We start from the raw sequence: 22,431 nt of genomic DNA, 5'->3' as shown, positions 1-22,431 counted from the left end.
ATGTTGGTCCTGGAAGCTGTCCGAAGTCGGCTTCGGCCTTTACATAGGTTTCATCATTCATAAGTATGCACCCACCGGACTTGTTCAGCAAGTTGTCATACAGCTTTCGAGCACGGGTTCTAGCTACGATGTTCTGCTTGAGTGATCGATTTGTTTGCCTACTGGGACCTGTAAGCCTTCAGGGTAGCGAATTCACTGCACTGTACTATGGGCGGAATCATACTTTTTACTCAAATTGCCATCGGACATACCTGGGTTGCTTCTGATGGACCTCACGACCTTTTCATGGAGCTGACGGTTGGCAGTTCCACACCGGCGCTTACTTCGAGGCTTCCGATTCGTCGTCAAGGTTTCCCTGTACGTTTTGAGCACGCGCCATACGGTTGCTTTGATTTCCTACTAGCTATTTTTGGCACAGCAGATGCAGCTTCCGGTACAATTTTGAAAAATTTTAATTTAATAAATTTAGGAGATTTTTCCTTCTTGAAACATTCAAAACATTTCAAACAATTAGAATTTAATAAATTTGGAAGAGTTTTCCTTCTTTGAAACATGAGCAGCTCTTTGGAGTTTTTATGTTTTAATTAATGTAGAACCTTTGGCGTAGCAAATGCAACCAAAAAAGTGCTTTTTGTTCAATTATTAACTAAAATCCGTTATCCCTCTAGAAAATTAATTCGAGATCAATTTCTTCAGCATATTTATCCATGTTATACGAAATTTATTTATAGATATAGTTGCTATTAATCAATTTATATATATTGAAGATTTTAAAAATGTACTAAAGGGTTCGCCCCTTTAGTCAAGGTTCTTAACATGTAATGAAATGCGGCAGCATAAGTTCTTCGATTATCAATTTACAACCATATGCCAAATGACCCGGAACCTCAAAAACAGACTTGGGGGTAATTTCTGACCTAAAGGATCAAACAGATAAAAATGGTTATTTTCCAGTAAGTTGATAGTTTATTATCGTTACTCGTAGAAACTCACGATTTACGTTCTTACACAGTCAAACTAAATTTTGTGTATTATCTGGTCGCTAAAACTCCCATATACTTAAAATTAGCACTCTAATTAATCATCTAGTGTTCTTTTTATTCTTCTTTTTCTCCTGCATCGTCCTCGTCATTCGTCTTCTCCTCGATCGATTGATATTGTAGTTGAAATGTTTAAAAATATAGTTGAATTAGACTGGTTTTAATACACAATGTATTATAGGTATTAGGATTGCGTTCACCCCCAGGAAGCTAATCCCCCCAGAACCGATCGCCAAAAATGCCTGTCCTTTACCGCCGCCATCTTTCGCTTAAAACGCACCGCACGGATTTCCTGCGGCTGCTCGGTTACAATTACTTGGAAGAAGTCCTCCAATTTTACACTACAATCAACGTTTCGCTTTCTAAGAATAATTCTGTAAGCAGCAAGGAAAGGAAAGGTGACTCCTAGCAGCGACCGACGAACCTCCCCTTAATCTAGGAAATGCGGTTTCAAATACTTGAGCATGCCGAACGTGCGGAACCGCTTGACCCCGATCACCTTCTGTAGCTCGGAATCGCAGATGGCGTACTGCTTGTTCTTCGGGTCGTACAGATTGCGCTCCTTGATGATGGTCCAGACCTTCTTGACTACTTCGTGCCGTGGCAGTGCCTCCGCCCCGCAAATGGCCGCCAGCTCCGGCGAAAGGTTGTACGGCCGGGTGAAGCCGGTTCCCTTTCCGCCACCCTTCTTGGCACCGGGGGCCGCCTTCTTGGCCTTCGGCTTCGATCGCTTCCAGTCTTCGTCCGAGTCGGAATCCGAGCCTCCCTTCTTCTTGCGGCCGGGGCCCGCCTTCTTGGCAGCGCCCTTAGGTCCTTTAGTCGGTTTGTAATCGTCATCGGAAACCTCCTCCGAGCCTTCCGATTCCTCCTCACTGTCCGAACCGCGCTTCTTCTTCTTGGGCGGGACACTGCGCTTGGCTGGCGCTCCGCGTTTGCCCTTCTTCTTTTTGTCGTCCTCTGAATTTTCCTCTTCCTCTTCGTCCTCCTCGTCTTCGTCTTCGCTGTCGGCCTTCTTCTTGGCGGCTGGCTTTTTGCTGTTCTTCTTCGGAGATTTCTCCTCCTCCTCCTCTTCGTCGTCGTCTTCCTCGTCTTCCTCGCCGGATTCGTCCTGGGCGTTGACGTACTCCATTACCAGGTCGTCCACTTCCTTCTTGCGGGCGGACAGGTCACACTTGAGGTTGGCTTCCAGCTGGAGCCGCACCTTCTTGGCGGCCGTCTCCTCCAGGTTGGCATCCTTTAGGATGACTGGAAAGAAAGGGGAGCAGGGAAATTGGCGCGTTATAAAATTTCCGTCATAAAAACTGATTATTGTTGATTTTAAAATTTGACGACACCTCGCTATGATCTCAAAATGTAGCAAAATACACCTCCCTAATAGATGTCAAATATTCTTTCGGGAATAATCCTCAAAAAATAATTTTCCGTTTTCGTTTTAGCTGCATACCACGCTTAAGGTCTGAGAAAGGGTCAGAATTTTTATATTCTGAAACTTCAGGAAGTTTTCATAATGTAAGCGATGGACAAATTTTCAAGATTTTTTTTAATTGGTTTCTTTAAGGGTATTGAGGTAAATCCATATTCGTAATCTGCATTGAAAAGGGAACCGAAATCCAAAATTTCATCAATTTTGGAACACAGGAACTGTTTTAAATAGACGCGATTACATAAGAAAACATCACCATCTTAGCGCCCCTCGGTGGGACTTTGTATCGGATTGAGTTTGATAGTTTAGTGCCAAGCAGCAATCCTAATTTAAAAATCGAGATGAAAGTCTATGGGTTCGCAAAAATATAAAAACGAAACTCTTTCAGGATACATCACTGATATATTTTATCAAAATTAAAGAACCCAATTCAAATTTGGGGATTTTTTGAGCATTCAATGTCAGAGTAAAAATTTTAGAAATTTTTGATATTATTAATATGAAGGTAGAGGAATTGGCTCTAATGTTGGCCTATGGATGTAAGATTGGGCCTATTGCTAAAAATCTGCTATTTATCAATTTTAGCTAGATGAACGCGTCATTGAGACGGTACTTATGGATATTATTTGGTCGCAATTGAAAATTTAGACGATTGCTGAATTTATGTATGGGCGCGAATTAGGGGCATTTAGGCCAACATTACATCCATTTCCCCTGTGTATTGTTCTTAGAAAATTTTCAAAGCTTGAAGGAAATACTTATGATTCTGGCATTTCGTGGCAATGCTTCGAGAATTTCAATGATAATTTATGTAGAATTTGGAGGCGACTAATGGATTTCTGAGTATAATTCCAAACGAATCCTGAGGAGTATTCTAAGAGAGTTCTGACTGGAATAACATTTCAGATTTGAGGAGATATCTAAAGTAGGTTTTAGGAGAACCTCAAGCGAAAACTAAGGAATGCTTCCAAGATAATTCTTATCACCTCTTGATTCCCTGTAAATGCTAAAAAGAATTAAAAATTTCTGAAAAAAAAGTAGAAGGGTCTGTGCCTAGGGGCACGAACGGAAGCTTGACGTAGGACCGCTAGTGGACGGAATAAATGTGAAGAGCATTAGGTTCTTTTAATTGATCAATTGTCTATTATCTCAACTCTTTCCGTTTTTGAATTGTAGGGTTACCAAATTTGTAGTAATTTTTTTCAAAGAGAAGTTGATGAAGAGAATCAATCAAAATCACTTGCACCCCTGCTTCCCTGCTGTTTGGTTACAAGATTACAACTCTGGAGAGCATTTTGTGTGGTCGTTGGGGGCTTGTGATTCTGAATATGGACAAACAGGCACAGATAAATTCTAATCCAACTCTTTACTGATATAAGCTTAATGGCCCTGAAAAGAGCCGTAGAGGACATCCATGGCCACTTACGATTGGCGTGTTTAGTGTAGGTGACAGCACCACGGACCTTCCACGAACACCTTCAGCACACCTCGTAGATCAGACCGGAGACACGTTTGACACCGCCACGGCGAGCCAGACGACGGATGGTGGTTATCTTGAAGAACTTTACGATGACGCTTGGCACCTCCTTTACCAGATCTTTTCCTCCTTTACCACGACCAGTCAATTGTTGCTTGTTGGGTGTGAAGGAGTGGACTAGCCACCACCTTCCTACTGCTGCTATTGCTGCTCACCACGCCGTCCGAAGTGAAAATGAGCTAATGCCATACAGCAGGGCTCTTTTATATCTTTTCAGGTTAAAGCAGAATGATGTGCAACCAAGTAGTATAAAAGCTACAAAGACTCCTCCCATTATGAGTAGTTTGCTATACTGGCTCTTTTCCTTTAGCGATACTGGCTCTTTTCCTTTTGCATACACGGCGAATGAGAACGACCCAAATTTGAGTTTAGTTCACTCATAATCGCCAAAAGTGCAGGAACTCAGCGATGAGTAAAATTTGTCTCATGGTTTCCTGTGGAAAACCTAAAAAATCTGCCAGAAAATGAGGGAAAAACCTGGGAAAACATGAGGCAAATTTACTCATCGCTGAGTTCCTGCACTTAATGTGATTTATGAGTTGACTAAACTCAAATTTGGGTCGTTCTAATTCGCCGTGATATCACCTTGAAAGATATCGGTGCCGGTGGTGTAGTGGTTAGCGTGATTACCTCTCACCCCAGTAGGCCTGGGTCCAATCTCAGTCGGGGCCATCGGCATGTTCTAAGGCATAACATCTCTGATCACGCCTTTCTTCGGGAAGTAAAGCCGTTGGTCTCCGGTTGAGTTGTTGGGTCGATTGGTAGGGTCCAGGTGTGGGAGCTGCCTCTCTGGCGTCGGTAGCATTGGAGCTCAGTACGGAAAACAAATCTCGCGTCTCTTTTCAATAGGTCCTATCTACATTGATCGATTCTCTTCATCGACACTCTATTTCGTAAATAACTCAGCTTTACAAATGTTTCCTGCCGTCTTCGTCGAATTAGATGCTAGATTGTACCTTCTTCCATCGAAAATATCCGGCCGTGGCGATTCAAAGTTGATCAAAATCATTTGTACCCCTGCTTCCAGTTTGATTACATGAGCATTTTGTGTGGTCGTTGGTTCTAAATATGGACAAACAGGCAGATGAATTCTATTCCTACTCTTTACTGTAATAAGCTTGGTGGCCCTGAAAAGAGCCGTTTTGTTGCCAAAGTTGGTGATGATTTAACCTCCGAAACCAAACAGAGTGCGTCTCTGGCACTTCAAAACGTAGATGACATCCATGGCCGCTTACGCTTGGCGTGTTTAGTGTAGGTGACAGCATCACGGATCTCATTTTTCAGGAACACCTTCAGCACACCTCGTAAATCAGACCGGAGATACGTCAGACACCGCCACGGCGAGCCAGACGACGGATGGTGGTTATCTCGAAGAATTTGCGTTTGGTTCTGAATATGGCGATGAGTGTACAAAATATTACGCAATTCCATCCACGCGCCCGAGGATCGGAGGCGAATGCCACTTCGACTTGTTTCGTCTACTTACTACTCTCTGACGACTGTGCTGGGGAAGCAGCATATGCATGTAGGTAATTGGTGGATTTGTTAGTTAGTTCATCGCTTTTGGACAATGCTGGACATTTACCAGTTTTTCAATAGTTCCTTGTAGAAAATCAACATTCGGAAGCATTTTTATCGATGCGTAGCCATATTTCTGATCGATTGGTGATAAAATTATTGAAATTGGACCAGGGGCAGCTGAGTTATTAACGTTCAAAAATTTTCTTAATTTGTTACATGTCCAATTTTCGGTTTTCACAAAGTGTACCCCCATATAGTAATCCAAGACGTAGTCCTACGTCAAAAATCGTATATAATGCAAAAAAAAATGATTATACCTACAAAAGTGGAGGCCCTATAGGCGTGATTTTATCGAAAATTTTCTTTAAAGTAATTGATAGATTAGAATCATAGTTTACTATAGATATGCAAATAGTAGGTAAATCTTAACATTTGAATCAACGCCAATGATTTTTACACTTTAAGGCTGTGAACCATTTGCCGAGTTAAATTTAACTCGTAGTTAAAAGTGACATTTCGAAAGTTATTTCTTATGTTCGAAAATCCCCGTGCTGTCGATCGACCGGTTTTCGAGCCACGGTTGTCAAAATTTAACTTCTTGTCTGTCAGAAATAACAAAGCTCGGACAGCAGGGTTCATCGATAACTTTCCATCTGTCAAATTTTAACCAAAAGTTAAAATAATCCACCAAATGGTTCAGAGCCTAAGTCTGAGATGTGCAGCGAACATTTCTCACTTCATTTTTACAACGCAAAAATAAATACAGTTTATTACTAGAACTAGCTTAAACTCTATTCTATCTACTGCTTCAAAAAGAACTATGTTACGTCAACTGTGTGTGAAGTTATTAGCAAATGAGCAGTTCGTGACCAAAACAGTGTATGCCAAGTGTGCCTATAGGTACGTGCAATATTAAAATTACTTTGCAAGCGGTTCAATATACGACTTAATCTGTGAGAAAAAATTATTTTTTACATTTGTGACGTCCTAAATTTGAATTATTCTTAACTCTTTTCTTCCCTTCGGTAGCACAGGTGATCCACAACTTTTCGGACCGTCTTATGTTTGTCAATCCACCATTAAATAGTTCGTACTTATTCAAGGCTCTCCGTGTTATCCTCGTCCTTATGTATTCTTGAGAATTCAACTGAATGGCTATTGAAAAACAATTAGCATACTATTGATTTCAATCAAAAACTTTTGTTGATGAATTCGATCATTTTAGCACAGACAAACAGACATAACACGTTGAATATTTCTCACTGTAAAACATCGCCGCTAAAACATTACCGCCATTTGTTGAGTACACTGTGGTGGGCAGTACACTGAAATGCAACATCAAGCATTGAACAACCACAAGTTCGCAACTCTATTTGAAATTTGAAATGAAAACCCATCCTCAAACTACACCGAGTGATTAAGTTATTTGAAACTAGCGAAGTAAGTAAGATTAACGAAAACGCCTCATTTTCTGATGACAAAATTACGCACATTATCCACATGCATAAGGACGTATACGCGATGATCGATTCTCTTCGTCGATTTTCTCTTTTGTTAATAACTCGCTAGAATTAACGTTTCTCGGTGCGTTTGCTGTTGCTTTTGATAGTCAATACAACCTGTTACCAACAATCAATTCGAAACTAACGATTTTAAATTGGCTCACTACTTGACTAGCCTATTGGTCCCAAGCAAACGATTAACGTATCCCATTCCAGGCGAAATTCTAGTACTACACTATGTTTCTCCCTTTTTATGACACAGACCTGTTGTTCCATATTAGTACACTATGTTTGTTTTGATTCGCTATGAAAGTTTGACAGATAAAATAGGGGGTTCGTGGATTGTCCTATGTTTCGAGGGGTGCATCGAATAGCTTGGGACCGAAGACAGTGCCAGAGCTGAGCCAAAAAGTTGAGCACGTTTCTTCGGGACCTTCTAGTCTTAGAGTTACCTCTATGCTGTTACAACTCTGCATTGAACAACTTCTAGAAAATTATTTCGCTAAGCTGTATCAATGCAAAGAGAAAATCGATGAAGGAAATCGATCATCATGTATACGCCCATATGCATGCTCACTGTCGAATTGTCTACGCAGGGGGGCTGTTTGAGAATGGTACCATAAACGGATCTTCACTCCAGGTTTTGATGATAAATATATCAGGGCTGGTAGTGCTGATGCGATATAATAGTAGTGACTTTAGTGACTAAAATTACGGAAATAGTGACTTTGAAATAATAAATAAGTAACCAATAGTGACATTTATATGATGACTCAGAAACTAAAACAAGGTTTAATATTGAAATATACTGTTTTTTGTCATGGAACTTAAAATCACATTTCATGAATTTCTCTAATGATATCGAAACTCTTAACGGAATCTCTCCTATTAATAGCATTTAAAGTGCAATTTCCGGATTTTCCCAAAGATTTTTTTTATATTACTCTTACTCATTGAGCGATACATGTTAAAATTAATATATAAACCAATAAACCATAATAAACCAGCGTAAATAGAGTTAATTTTTTTTAATTCGCTAAGAATATTTCATATTTTTTTTTCACGGCAGCGTAAAAATTGTATATAGAAAGTAAAAAGCGAGTTTAAAACAATTTTGAGGAATGTACGAATCGGGTAGAGCATCCCTTTTACCAAACTCATCCGTTGATGAGGGATAGTGAGGGGTGTTTCAACCCGCCATACTGGCAAAAGGGATAATCGCCGATTTGCTCATGTGGCTCCTACACTGATAGGCAAAATAAAGTGCCCACCCCATCATTTTTTGAATTTCTCTCATTTATTTGGTTCAAATTAAAGTAAATACACTGTAGTATTTTTTATATCTTATTCTTTATATTCTTTTTAAGTTTCACTTATAGAATACCAGATAAAAAGAAGAGACTGACTCGAAGAAAAAAAAATCAAAATGGGTGTAAAAAAGAACAGTGACAAAAAAAAGTGCCCACTGCATTTTAACTCCAGAAAACATAAAATAAAGTAAAAGAATACCAGCCTAATAGTTAATGTGTCCTCCTTTGGCCTTCAGGACCAGCTGCAGGCGCTTCGGCATGCTCTCCACTAGATTCTTCAGGTGCTGTGGATCTAGTTCTTCCCAGGCGCGCTCCAGGGCTTCAAAATAGTTATTTTTATTGGTAACACCAGTTTTGTCAACCCTGGCATCGAGAATCGCCCACAAATTCTCGATGGGGTTGAGGTCCGGGCTTTGTGGAGGCCATTCCAGTGGTTTAATTCGACATGACCGGAAGAAAGACTTAGTCTTCTTGGCAGTATGCTTCGGATCGTTGTCCTGCTGGAATACGAATTTCTCCTCAAGGCCCGTCTGGATCAGCGAAACTTCCAGATTTTCCCGCAGGATGTCGATGTAGGAATCTGCCGTCATTATCCCGTCGATTTTCACCAGGCTTCCCACTCCACCCCACGAAAAGCACCCCCAGACCATCACATTTCCTCCTCCATGCTTCACCGTGCCTTGTATGTGGCGCTCCTGAAGCTCCTCACCCGATCTACACCACACACGAACCCGTCGCTTCCGGTTGAACAGTTCGAATTTTGATTCGTCCGTCCAGAGAACCGTTTTCCAGAACTCTAGGGGCTTATCAGCATGCTCCTTAGCAAACTTAAGCCGTTTGACTTTGTTTGCCTTGCTGATAAATGGGCGCTTCCGAGCAACTTTGCTGTTCAACCCCTGTGCTACGAGACGGCGACGAACAGTTCGACTGGAAACTGTTAGCTGAAGAGCCTCCTGGATCTCGCGGACAGTTACCTTCGGGTTCTTCTTCACTTCACGCATGATCTTGGTGTCCGTTCTCGCATCCGTTTTGCGCATCCTGCCTCTGCCAGGGCGATCCACCACTGATCCGAACGATTTCATTTTCTGCAGAATTTTCCCGACCGCTGTTTTGCTGATATTGTACTTCCTAGCGACAGACCGGTGCGATTCACCGTTTTGCACATCACGAACAACCAATTTTCGGATACACACGGGAATTGCTTTCGAAATCACTACGTCCTCCATTTTTTTCAACTGATTCAAATGCGATCACGTGTACAAATGCACCAGTTCCACCCGTTTGCTTCAATACATGTCAAACTTTCAAAACAAAAACAATCGAGGGGTTTTCCGATGGAAACTTATCGAAAACATACCGATTTTTGAAGTGGGCACTTTTTTTTGTCACTGTTTTCTTTTTCAATCCAAATTGATTTTCTTTTACTTCAAGTAAAACTTTATATTTTCAGTATTCCATAGGTGTAACTTTAAAAGAATAATAAAGGTAAGACATCGAAACAGACTACGGTGTGTTTATTTGAATTTGAACCAAATAAATGAGAGAAATTTCAAAAATGATGGGGTGGGCACTTTATTTTGCCTATCAGTGTAAGTACGGAAGAGATAAACTAGCCTGAGGCTAAAAATCTCTTAAAGTAAAAAAAAAAAAAAAAATCCTAAGTGCGGAAACAGTTCTATCAATTGTTTCACACTCAAATCGCCATCTGACGTAAGCATCTACCGGATTACTCTACCTGATTCGTACCTTCATAAAAATGTCCTTTGCACGCTTTCTACTTCTACTTTCTATATACAATTTCCACACTACCGTACACGGAACTATCAACTCTATACTTTCATCTCCTCATCTATCGTATAAAATGTTCACTTTAAATCTGATATTTGGCGTTAGGCATCTCCAACTATGTAAATCGATAACTTCACGCATGAATTAATAAATTATAATTAGTTAAAGTAGACTTTATTCAGAGTGGCCAGTGAATTTTCATTTTGAAATTCCCGGTTTTTTCCCGGTTTAAATATTAAAAAATTCCCGGTTGTTAATATTCAACAACAAAACGAAATTGAGCGCCTTTTTAAGAACGTTCTCAAAGGAATTTACTGAAAGGATAAAAATGTGATTTAAGAAGATTCCCAAGATTTTGGGGCTTTAAAATTTGTGAAGAGTCTGAAACTAGAACTTTTTTTTTTAAACTTGTGATTAATAACAATCTTCGTGATGCAAGATTTGGAGAAAAAATAATTATAATGTGAGATTTTTAAAAACAAAAATATCATACTTATTAGTCGTGGAGTCATTAATGTTACGCTCTGAGACTTGGAATCATTTTAAGGGTTATAACAAACTACAGAACAATCTATAGAATCTAGCGGACAAACCCTGGTTTTTTTTAGTAAAATTTAAAAGAATTTAAAGTGTTGATTTAAAAAAAAATATTGAGAAGGATTTCCACACAGTTTTCGAAGGAGAAGTTCTGAGCAGAATTCCAGAATTATTCTGAATCCTTAGAAATTGTTAGATGAATTTGGAGGAATTTCTGTGGAAAATTCAAGTTCTCAATTAAATTGTTAGGTATTTTTATTTTAGAAGATTTAAAAAGGAGTTGTGAAAAACAAAACTTTGAGGAAAATTGCTAAGTGATTCTGAGGAGATTTGTATGGGGATCGTGAGGAAAATGACAGATGAATTTTAAGAAGAATACCTAGAGAATTATGATCAGAATTCAACAAGAAACAGAGTTCTTAGAATGTTCTGGCAATAATTTCAACCCTAGTGCGAAAGATTCATCACAGAACTCCAACAAAATTGATTGCAAAAAAATTGCTGATAATTAGAAAGAAATTCTTTAAAATACTCCAAGGGGTTTCTAAATAAAATTTCGAAAGATTTCTGCTGTTTTGAATAGAATTAAGGTGATACGTGAAACTTCAAAGGCACAAATGTCAGCTTCCACAAAACAAACAAATTTGAAATTGCTACTTCTTGTTTGCTGTGCTACTACAAACAGAGAGTACCAATTTCTTAATTATATATTTTGTAGAAGATAACATTTGTGCCTTTGAAGTTTCACGCTAAGGCTTCCTTAGAGTGTCACATTAAAAGAAATTTTTGATAAAATTTTCAAAGGAATCAAAGTCTCCGGATAGGCTCAAGGGAATTCTAAGAATGATTCTAATTAAATTCATAGAAGCGGTTGCAAGGTAATTCCAAAAAGAATTCAGCGGTAATTATTACGCGGAGTGTTTTCTGGTTTATTTCAGAACAATTTCAAGATAATTCAGAACAGAATTCCAAGTCAATTCTGGAATTCATGTAATGAGAATTTTGAACAACGAAAAATTAAAACCCCGGAAAAGAATGATTCAGTTTCGGTTTTTACAAATACATATTTGTATCCAAAGTCCAACATCTTCAATATTTTCTTTAAAGGACCATGCACTTTACATCTGAAATTGAGACGACAAAAATCAATTTGCAATATTGCTGAGTGATTGATTCTAAAAACAATAAAACGAATAAGAAAATTATGCAGCAAATAGAGTAAGACATTCATTTGATAAAGGATCACTCTTTTTTAATGGTTTATTCTGAAATTTGGTGTAAAAATTTGTTTCTATGGTATGGTTACCGTGAGGGTGCCTTATTCTGCGCATTTTTTCATTAAAACATTTTTTGAATTCTATTTACGGCTATAATCATCTTTATTACACGATATAATGAATCTGAATCATGTAGTCTACGATATAAATAAGTACCAATTCAAGAAATTGCCGACATCATTGGAAAAATAAATAAAAACAAAACCGGCAGCACTGAAAACGTCAAAAAATGGCATCCGTTAGCAGCAGCGCTAAGAAGCCCGTTTGAAAACATTTCTCATTTGTTAACATTGGAGTGTGTTTATTTCATTCATTTTTGTGCTGATCGCTAGATGTAAGTATTTTTAATTTGATCCAAATGGATTTCAGTGCATATCGAGTATATTGCACTGTAAAAGAAGTAATTTATTTTGCGCAAAATATGGTACAAATATTGTCTGCATGTTCCTAAATCTCCGGATAGGTCGAGAAAATGAGTTCCGGAAGAAAACATATGCAGTACACTCCCCAGCAAGTTGAGTCGGCAATTCTAATGATAAAGAAGGGCTTTTCTATTCGCCAAGCTTCCAAAGCACATCACGTTCCGGAAAGTACGTTAAGAGCAACACTGGCTCGCGGCTCCGTATCTCATCATCCCGGTAAGCCAACCGTTCTAACAAAGGAAGAGGAGGATCTTATTGTTCCGTTCGCTGTAAAAGCTCCTGGACGTAAATGGTTAAAACATTTTCTTGGCCGACATCCGAACATTGCTCGTAGAATTCCAAGCGCTTTGTCTAAACAACGGACGTGTGTTACAGAGAACCAAATTCGGAATTGGTTTCGTGAAATTCAGCAATTCATCCATCAGGAAGAGTTACGTGATGTTTGTGCAAAATCCACAACGCGTTTTCAACATGGATGAATCGTCTATGCGATTGGTTCCCACGAAAGAGAAAGTTCTAGCGAAAGTCGGACAGAAATACGTTCACACGGCTAACGCAAACTCGGAGAAAGAATGCTACACCGTATTATTTTCGGCAAATGCAGCCGGATCGCTGGCGCCACCATTAGTTTTATTTCCATACAAGCAGCGGCTTCCTGCGGAAATAGCGAACAGTGCGCGAGATGGTTGGGCTATCGGAAAAAGTGTATCGGGGTGGATGAACCAGGAAACCTTCTATTACTATCTGAAGAAAGTGTTCTATCCGTGGATTATCAAAAGCGATATTCCTCTACCGATTGTGCTTTTCGTCGGCGGGCACAAGTCCCATGTGTCCTTTCAAACAACAGAGTTTTGTCGAGCTAAAAATTTTGTACTGATTTGTCTCTTCCCGAATTCCACCCATGTACTGCAGATGTGTCGTTTTTCAGAGGGTTGAAAGTGCAGTGGAGTAAGCATCTTATTGAGTGGCGCACTTTCCATGCTGGTGAACCCATAAAAAGGCACGAGTTTACGCCGTTGCTAAAACGGGCTGTTTATAATATTCCAAATATGGCAAAAAATATCAAAAACGGATTTCGCAAATGTGGATTATTGCCGTGGGATCCAGACGCTGTCAACTACGAGATGCTTCTAAATACGAAAATCCAGCACAGCATTACGGTTCAAATCACAAGCTCTTCCGTATCAGATGCTAGCCCATTTTCCAATGCGACTGTTATCTTGGACGGATTAGAATCATCTCACATTGCGACAACTGAAGAATTTTGAACAAAATCAAAAAAATGTACAATGGCCAGGACAGGTTGAAGACGCTAATTTGTTTTACGTGTGGCAACGTGTAAAACAAGATGTAGAATCTGAGAAATTGTTGAAAGTTAACACGACTTTTTCGTCAGAGGACGATTGCTTCCGTGGATTCGAGGAATTTGATCTAGACGGTAGTATCTTACTATGACATTTACAGTTTTCCTAATCATGCATGCAACAATATTTTCAGCCGATCGACGAAAGCTTCTTGTTAAGTACCAACTTCAAAGCACTGTCGAAAAAGATCCTTCTCCGTTGGAAACAGGTGATATCAGCCAAGGAAACCCTTTGGCGATGGAAAATTTTCGTGCTTCTGGTGATTGCATCGGTAATATTGTTTATGAGAACGTACCAATTTAGTATATTTATTTCCCATAATCGATATTTTCAGATGATTGCCATTCTATCGTTGGGGAACCCATTATCAGAAGCGCTATTGACCCAGGTACCGGTCGTCCGGATTGTATGCAAGAAGCAGGTGGAAGTCAGCATCAATCAGTGACAGATTCTTCAAACGTGAATATTGGAACCACGCACATTGCAGAACCAGAACATGGCATCGACGATGACTTTTTCGACAAAGCTTTTCAAGTACCCTCTTCTGCGGCGCGTAAAACTCGTAAATTAAAGAAGTATAAACCACGACCTCCATCTGTGGCTACGAGTGAGGCATTCAAGGCTTATTTTGAAACGATGGAATTAGAAAAGCATACGTAAGAGCAAGAAAAACAACAAAGGAAGGCCATTCGAGAAGAATAAAGTCTGGCAGCGAAGAAAAAGCTGGAAACACTTACTGGAAAATGCCAGCGAAAGCTTTAAGGAAAAGGCTGAAGGGGCTGGTACTAATTTGGCAGAAATTGAATAGACAGTTGTGATAAAGTTTAAATTATGATAAAGTTTGCTTTAGAAAGATTTCCAAGAAAAGTTGATTAATTTTTTTGTACATAAATGCTTAATACTCATACAAGAATAAATACCATGATTTTACATGCTGTTTTTTTGTGCGCAAAATTAGGAACACAGTGCGCAGAATATGGAACATTTGAAAAATGATGCACAGAATTAGGAACATCATCACATACTCAAAAAATACTTTGTTTCATGTTACCGTTTTTCATTAGATCAACATTTATATTTTTTATGTATACCTACATGCTAGAGCTATACAAATACTAAATCAAAATATTTCAAAACAATGCTGAATTTTTCTAGAAACTCTTTTTTTGTAGAAAATGTCTTAAGTGCGCAGAATATGGTACCATCACGGTAATTTATTTTCCCGGTTCTCTCGTCGAATTCCCGGGTTTTCCCGGTTACTTTTCAAATTCCCGGATATTTCCCGGTATTCCCGGTTTGCTGACCACCCTGTTTATTTGACTTTTTAATTATTCTTTCAGGATTTCCATGAAGGTTCTTCCCATAAATCCATTTTAAATATACTTGAATTCTCCTTAATTTCCATTAAATTAACATCAGGTTTATCAGAAATTTCTGCTTAGAATAATCATGGACTTAAATTTGAAATTCAGTTCGTATTCTTCTCAGAATTCTCAAAAGAAAAATCCATCTCAGCATAGCATTCAAACTCTTCGAAGAATTGAACCCTCAAAAGCCGATTCCATTGGAATTCTTCTCGGAATTTATTTCGAACTCTTTAGAGTTCTCTTGGAAGTATCCTCCGAAATCAGCCCAGAATTCCTTTTATAACTTCCTTAGTGCCAAGTACTCAATTTAAAAATGTTGTTGATATTTTTCCATTTCACTCTACTTTAATTGTGAAAAAGTGACTTTAGTGACTATTTTAAGGGAAATAGGAACTTTTTGGTGAGAAAAGTGACTGACTTCAAAATAATGACAGTCACTAAAAAGTGACCTGCTACCAGCCCTGATATATAGAGTAAATGGGGGCTCGATACCTTTTCCTAGGATCGTCGGGGTAGTGAAGATACGTTATGTTTCAGAGCATCGAACAATCAAGGACTTGATGTACCCCCTCCCCCTCCTGACGAAAATAGGTAAAAGTATGGTCGTAGCCAACATTACCCTATCACAATAGATCAATGCATCAATGGTTCAGGACCGGTTATAATTCAAACATAAAACGAACCCCACACGTAGCAATATATTGACGCGAAGGGAAATTATTGACATTAATATTGATGATGTGAATACAGAAATATTGTCAATACCGATGTATCGACGTCAATTTTGAATGAATTGACAATACGATTATTGTCAATAAAAGCAATCGTGTAGGGTCCACTTGAGAATGTAATTCATTAATTTTTGAATAGCTCCTATCCGCTATCATTGAATAAACAAAATGATCATCTTCATTCGTTTACTACCGCAATAAGCGCAAAAAGTCATCCGATTCGCTCAAAAATCAATCGAAACATAATAAATAATGCCTACTAAATGCGTTACCCAAACAGAAAAGAACTTCTCATACAAAACAAAAAATGACTCCATTTTCTCCATCTAGCCCAGTGGAACGGCATCACCATGGAGAAGCTTGCATCGAATTCTTCCGTGCAATCATCAACCGGGAGCCTTGGATCAAAAAAAAATCGCGACTCCCCAATATTTCCGCATCTCGATTTCCATACACCGACCGCACCGAGGCAATGATTGCTTCTTCAGTGGAGTTTTGCCTACTCTGCCTCTTGCAGCAACAAACACACACAACCACAGGAACCAATGCGCTTTGCTGCAACCTCCATTTTCCATGCTCTGCACAATATATCGCATTGATTTTCCGCTCGAATTCGGCCGATTTTAAGATGAAATTCAATGCATGGTACTTACCGGCAATTTCCTTCCGTAGATCGTCCTTGGTCGGCTCTGACATAATTCCGCCTTTCCGGGTTTTTCTTCTTTTCTGAGGGAGATAAAATCGCACAAATTTCCGGTCCTGGTTCGATGTTGACTCCTGGTAGGTGTGATCGGTCTCTCCTCCACTCACTCACTTTCTTTATGTTGATTTTGATTTGCGATTGGAGCAGCGGATTGAATTCGGCGAGACGACAGGCGGCGGCAGCAGCGAAACAGCACTACCACCACGATGAAAGCGGATTTCTATTTTTTTGAGAGAGAGAATTGCCATGGTTCATTAGGAGAATGTTCTATGTGGGAAGGTGGTGTGAAGCGACGCACTGGTTTGAAATACTCGATCAATAGCAACCATTATAAAAAAAATTACATTCCCGAATGATAATCAAAATGATAGAACTATTCAACAAATGGTTTGGAAGATACCCTGAACACGTCGTCAAGTAAAATAACCATACACAATGTGTAGGGAACCTGGTCTATACAAGGTGTGAAGATCGAGCCCTGACGCGAGACGCCCTGACGTATGTGTTGGTAGAGGGAAAAATGTAAACTTTGCGGGAGACGATGGTAATGACGTCATAACACTCGAAAGAAAATTTGCGAAATAATAAGTAAAACAAATCCTAGCTATTTAGTGGCAGACCATTTTTAAATTTTGGTAACATACATAAATTCTATAATCCATATTAAATTTCCTATGCAAGCACCGATCGATCGAAACAAACGTTATGATGTCCGAAAAATTCAGCTAACATAAACGGTAGTGTTCGCATTCGTACACACCACCGAGGAGGAGGATGTAAACAAAACTACTAATATATTAAATTTTGTTGGTAAGAGCACTGGTTACATTAAATTTTAATAAATTATGCATGGAAAAGACCCTGGTGATTTTGTCTGTATTATTTGTGTATTTGTATGAACAATATTTAACAGAAGCTGCCAGTCCCAAGTGAAAATAAATTCAATTTACTGAGTTTATTCAGCAAAATGTTGTCAGCTGTCAGAATTTTTTATTGCTGAAAAATCAGTGAAGAAATGTTGCTGATTATCAGTAAAATGTTGTCCTTTTGACAGAAGTTGGAATTGCTGGAAAATTCAGCAGCAAAATTTTGCTGGAAAGTTTGCGTATCTTTTATCGTCTGAAAATCAATAAAATTCTGCTGAGTTTCAGCGTTTTAAATTTGGTGTGTACACACCAAATTTGAGATTTAGATTTCAGTAATACGGATTGCTGGATCATGATCAGCAAAGCAATGCTTTACTGAAAGACAGCAAACAATATTTTTTATCGAAAAATACAGCTAACATAAACGGTTTGCTGGACACCCAGTATTGAACTGTCAAACTGTTAGCGTCACAGTCGCAAGTACGTACGCATCACCGTCTACATCAGAGGAGAAGGAGGAAATAATTAAAATTATGTTGGTAAACACACTGGTTATATCTAATTAAATATACATGGCAAAGAGCCTGTTGGTCTTGTTGATGATTCTATATTATTTGTGTATTTATATCAACAATCTTCTTCAGAAGCTGCATGCTCCTAGTAAAAAAATCGATTTACTGAGTCTATTCAGTAAAATGCTGCTAAATGACAGAATTTGGGATTGCTGAAAAAAATCAGTAAAAATGAAATCTGAAATTTTTACTGATTTTCAGTAAAATGTTGTCATTTTGACAGAAGTTGGAATTGCTGGAAGATACAGAAGTATGCTGGAAAGTTTGCTGGTCTTTCATCAAGTCTAAAATCAGCAAAATTTTACTGATTTTCAGCGATTTAAATTTGGTTTGTAGCCCAAGTTGGGTCAATGGAACGTCTGGATCGAGGAAATCCATAATTATTTGGATTGTTCCCGCACTTGCTTTTTTTTCTTTTTTTTTTTTTTTGTAAGAAAATAATACAGGAATCAACGACGAGATCACTGATGTGTGCGATGGGCGGTGGCGTCAACCCACCACCATTTCTCAGCAGTCTTTCAACCAATTTAGCTTATTTTGTATGGGTGACAAGTTTGTGGTTGACTCTTATTACAGTAATGACGTAGACATAGACATAACCATCGAAATATCATATAGTTGGGCAATTTCGGCAAACTTCATTAACATAATTCTACAGAAAATTATTAATAAATGTTTCCTTTCAATAACTTTCATTGTTGAACCTTCGTAAATCCCGAGGTAAATCCTCATGAAAAGAGAATATTCTTACTGGTGGTTTACTAGGGCGCTCAGACCGAGGCTCAGACCACCCCGATCATTTTACCTCACCGTTTTAAATTCTTTCATAAGTTATAAAACTTTACTTTTAATATCCAATTTGTATTCATGATGTAAATAGGACTTCAACCTATCAATTTGGCTAAAAATCATTCGGATTTTCCTCTGAATTTGGTAAACACTGAATACATAATGTAAATTTATATGACGAATACATAATATAAATTTATTATGAAACAAAAACAACTTATCCTAAATTTCAGCATAACATTTCGCACCGTCCTCCCCATCCACTGTGTTTTATTCGTTTTATTGCCTGATGCCGATCAACCACCACAGGCGCAGTGTTTACCTGGCTCGGTGGATTGATGCCGGTTCACAAACACCAAGATCGTTCCGGTGAAAATATATGGATACGGGTGGTGCTCTCTCGCCGGCAAACAGTGCTGCCGTGGTATTGATGAAATCTAGAGAGAGAATGAAAGAGAATGCCGGGTGATTACTGTCACTGGTTCGCTTTGACATATGCGATACTAATCTGCTGCATTGGGAGGAGATGCAAAATTTACCGATGGGAATTTCATCGGTAAGTAGAGAAGAGCTTAAACTAGATTCCTACAGGTGGCGGGTCGAGTATGAAATTGGGTTGACTTAAGGCATCATTCACAATTTCATAAATCTTATTTTTTCTCATCAAAAAATATATGGAAGCACCAGCCGGATCACTGCAAACCTGATACAGAAAACAAAATATTCCACGGTGATGATGATTTTAAGCACCTGCGTGGATAAATTAATCAGGAAAGGTGAAAATATTTTAATCTTCCTATGCTTCACGGTGAAAATTTCCACCCTCATCACTCTTTTTATGGTTCCCCTATTCAAAGCCAGAAGCCGGAACAATCGCTTAGTTTCTATTGAATTCGCCTATAGCGATGTAACGAAGTGACAGACGGAGCGGCTCGAAAACTTTGGTGACTAACCTGCTATTTCAATTTTTCAGTGTACCACATGGCAACACCACTACTACTGGCTTGTACCACATGGCAACACTACTAATGGATTGTACCACATGGCAACACTAAATGTACTAGAATGTTTTGGTTCTATCTCTTTCACTCTACTCTAAACTGAAATGCATAAAAAAATGACAAAATGATACACTCTTTGCACACTGTCAAAGAATCATTGCACACAAAATCAACTATGTTCAAATCAAAACAAAAATACTAGCCCATCTGGTGGCTGATGGCACAAGCTTCTAAGAAAATTCTATTACAGTGAACCACATTATTTTAATTGATTTCTTCGCCAGTTAGTCGTCTGTCACTTCGTTTGTGGTAATACGACATTAGTGCATGGACTAATGGATATACTAAAATAAATCAAATTACTGGTCACAGTAGTGTTAGGTCCCGTACAGAGGAAAAAAAGTAACATTAAAGGGCCACCAAGGGGTTGGTCACTCCGCGCAGTGTGCCAAAAATTCAGAAGGGCACACCTGGGCACTTTCATTGGCACCCATGGTTAGAAATTTTCATGATATTTAAAGTTACTGGCAACACTGTACTATATCTGCGCCTGTTCTGTGCATGTGTCAATATGTTAAACAATGTTGTTGACGCAGTCCAATTTTTGATTTCATAACTTCAACCGTGAATTTCCGGCGAAGTTTTGCCATGAATTGCTCACAGCGCACATATGTTCAAAACATTAGCTTAATACCGATCATAAGTCAACGCGGGATGAGCGAGGTCATCAAGGCGATGACCGTTGTCAAGTACTACTGTAATCTGGGGGTCATACTGGAATTCTTCCGTATGGTGCTGGAGTCGCTAGCGGAAGACTTCAAGATCGGAGAACCTCCACTCAAGACGATCGAACTGTTCAGGAATCTGGTGTGGAAGGCTTTGGTGTTTCAGAACACTTTGATCGAAGTTGGGAAGGGGGTGGCATCGTTCCGGAAGCTGATTGAGAAGATGACCATGAAGGGACTTCTACTGGTCATCATGCCGATTTGGAATGTGATTAGTGAGTTGGTTAGTGGGGAGAGCGAGACCCTGAAGGAGGAAGTGAAGGGAACGTTGAAGACGTTGATATCATTTTAGGGTGGGGAGATTCGTGACGGAGCTGAAATCACAGCGCAAGGAGGTTAAGTGGAATTGTAAGATGTTGATTGGGCTTGAAGGTCGACATCGGTGAGTTGGTTAAAGGATAAGTTTAGCTCTCATACTATCAGGGTAGAATATTTATAGGCTTGGCGGAGAAGAAGTCCCGGTAGTAGCAGTTTTATCAGTGGTCGTTTATCATGTTCGATTCCGTAACGCTTCACCACTTCGTTGATCAGCCAAACGACATTCACTTCCTTGATTCATTCTTCATCGTAACTGGCATCGATGAATCCGCCTTCGATGATCACTAGGAGGTAGAATCTTCACCGGTATTTGCTTTCCTACCATCTACATCGCCCCAGCTTTTACAGGTGTTCTCTGGCCAGCACTACTTTTCGCCAGAGACATCATACTTCTCTCCATATTAAACCCCACCTCCACCAGGGAAGTCTGATTCCGGTTGAAACTAGCACTAGAACGCTGGCGACGCTTCTTTGACTGAGTCGATGGCTTTCGGGAGAAACTCCTTCCGGAAGCGTTCATCAGAATCTGAAGAGCATCTGGACCAGTCTTCTCTGATGATGCACGCTCGCTTCGCCTACTTACCACCGTCACCTGTGGTTCATTCACTTCTCATCATACTCCAATCCAATAGAAGTTATTGTCTTATCGGAAAATGGAAATGCCTCCCCCGGAGAGCATTCTCCCTTGAAGCTTCCGATAGATCTTGGGAGCAACGCATCGAGAGTCACGACAGATGGTCGTAACTACTGGTCAAAGGAACGAGAAACTCTACGTGTTAAACTTCTACACACAAGATGAGTGCGATTCTGTATATTTTTCGGGGAAGATTTGCAAGGCGACGGAATTGTGGCACCGCCGCAACGGCCATCTTGGCGAGAGGAACCTGTCGAGCTTGATGAAGAATGGCATGGTGAAATGCAGGAAGGGTTACAGCGGTGAAAAATCTTCGGTTATTTGCGAACCCTGCATGGCAGCGAAGCAAACCAGAAATTCATTCACTCTGCAAGAGGAGCGACGTTCGAGTCGGGTGCTGGAGCTGGTCCACTCCGATGTCTGCGGGCCAGTAACACCAACTGGTTGGGATGGTGACAGGTACTTCACAACTTTTATCGATGACTGGACGCGGTTTACTGTGATGTTTCTGATCCGGTCAAAAGATGAGGTAGCAGGGTGCTTTAAACAGTACGAAGCGGAAATGACAGCTGACAATGGCGGAGAATATGTCAGCAAGGAGTTGCGATCTTTCTGCAAGGGCAAAGGCATCAAGCTGGAGTATACGGTACCTTACACGCCGGAACAGAACGGCGTCGCCGAACGAATGAATCGAACGTTGGAGGAGAAAGCCCGTTCGATGTTGTTTGATTCTGGAGTTGATCGTGCGTTCTGGGGAGAGGCGGTGCAGACCGCTGCGTTCCTGACAAACAGAAGTCCAGCAAGGGCTATTGGCGACGGGATGACACCGTTCGAAATGTGGGAAGGTAGAAAGCCTGACGTTTCGAAGCTCCGGGTGTTTGGCTCTTCGGCTTATTGCCATATTTCGAAGGAGCACCGACGAAAGCTTGACGAGAAAGCATGGA

General features: G+C 39.7%; 2 protein-coding genes across 2 annotated transcripts in view; one reads left to right on the top strand and one right to left on the bottom strand.

The window, feature by feature from the left end:
* Positions 1–22,431, top strand: part of LOC135702184 (uncharacterized) — a 115,241-nt gene that overhangs the window by 41,333 nt on the left and 51,477 nt on the right. The window lies entirely within an intron of this gene.
* On the bottom strand, positions 944–16,575 carry Non2 (upstream activation factor subunit spp27 homolog Non2). The gene is made up of 2 exons (XM_065223207.1): positions 16,473–16,575; positions 944–2,285 (listed from the first exon to the last, which is right to left on the bottom strand). Exons 1-2 carry the CDS (start codon positions 16,513–16,515, stop codon positions 1,471–1,473), a joined length of 858 nt encoding a protein of 285 aa, XP_065079279.1. The 5' UTR covers positions 16,516–16,575; the 3' UTR covers positions 944–1,470.

This window comes from Ochlerotatus camptorhynchus, unplaced genomic scaffold (assembly GCF_037179485.1).
Source record: "Ochlerotatus camptorhynchus isolate MF236.1 unplaced genomic scaffold, CSIRO-AGI_Acam_v1.1 ptg000185l, whole genome shotgun sequence".
Taxonomy (NCBI): Eukaryota; Metazoa; Arthropoda; class Insecta; order Diptera; family Culicidae; genus Ochlerotatus; species Ochlerotatus camptorhynchus.
The sequence above is the reverse complement of the archived record's forward strand: the minus strand, read 5'-3'. Positions and strand labels throughout refer to the sequence as shown.

What these genes read in the sequence shown, in the direction of transcription:
- Non2 (XM_065223207.1), bottom strand. Translation starts at nt 16,515, where the DNA reads ATGTCAGAGCCGACCAAGGACGATCTACGGAAGGAAATTGCCG. An exon ending in TCTACGGAAGGAAATTGCCG is followed by an intron (nt 2,286 to 16,472) that starts GTAAGTACCATG and finishes CTTTCTTTCCAG; the next exon opens with TCATCCTAAAGGATGCCAAC.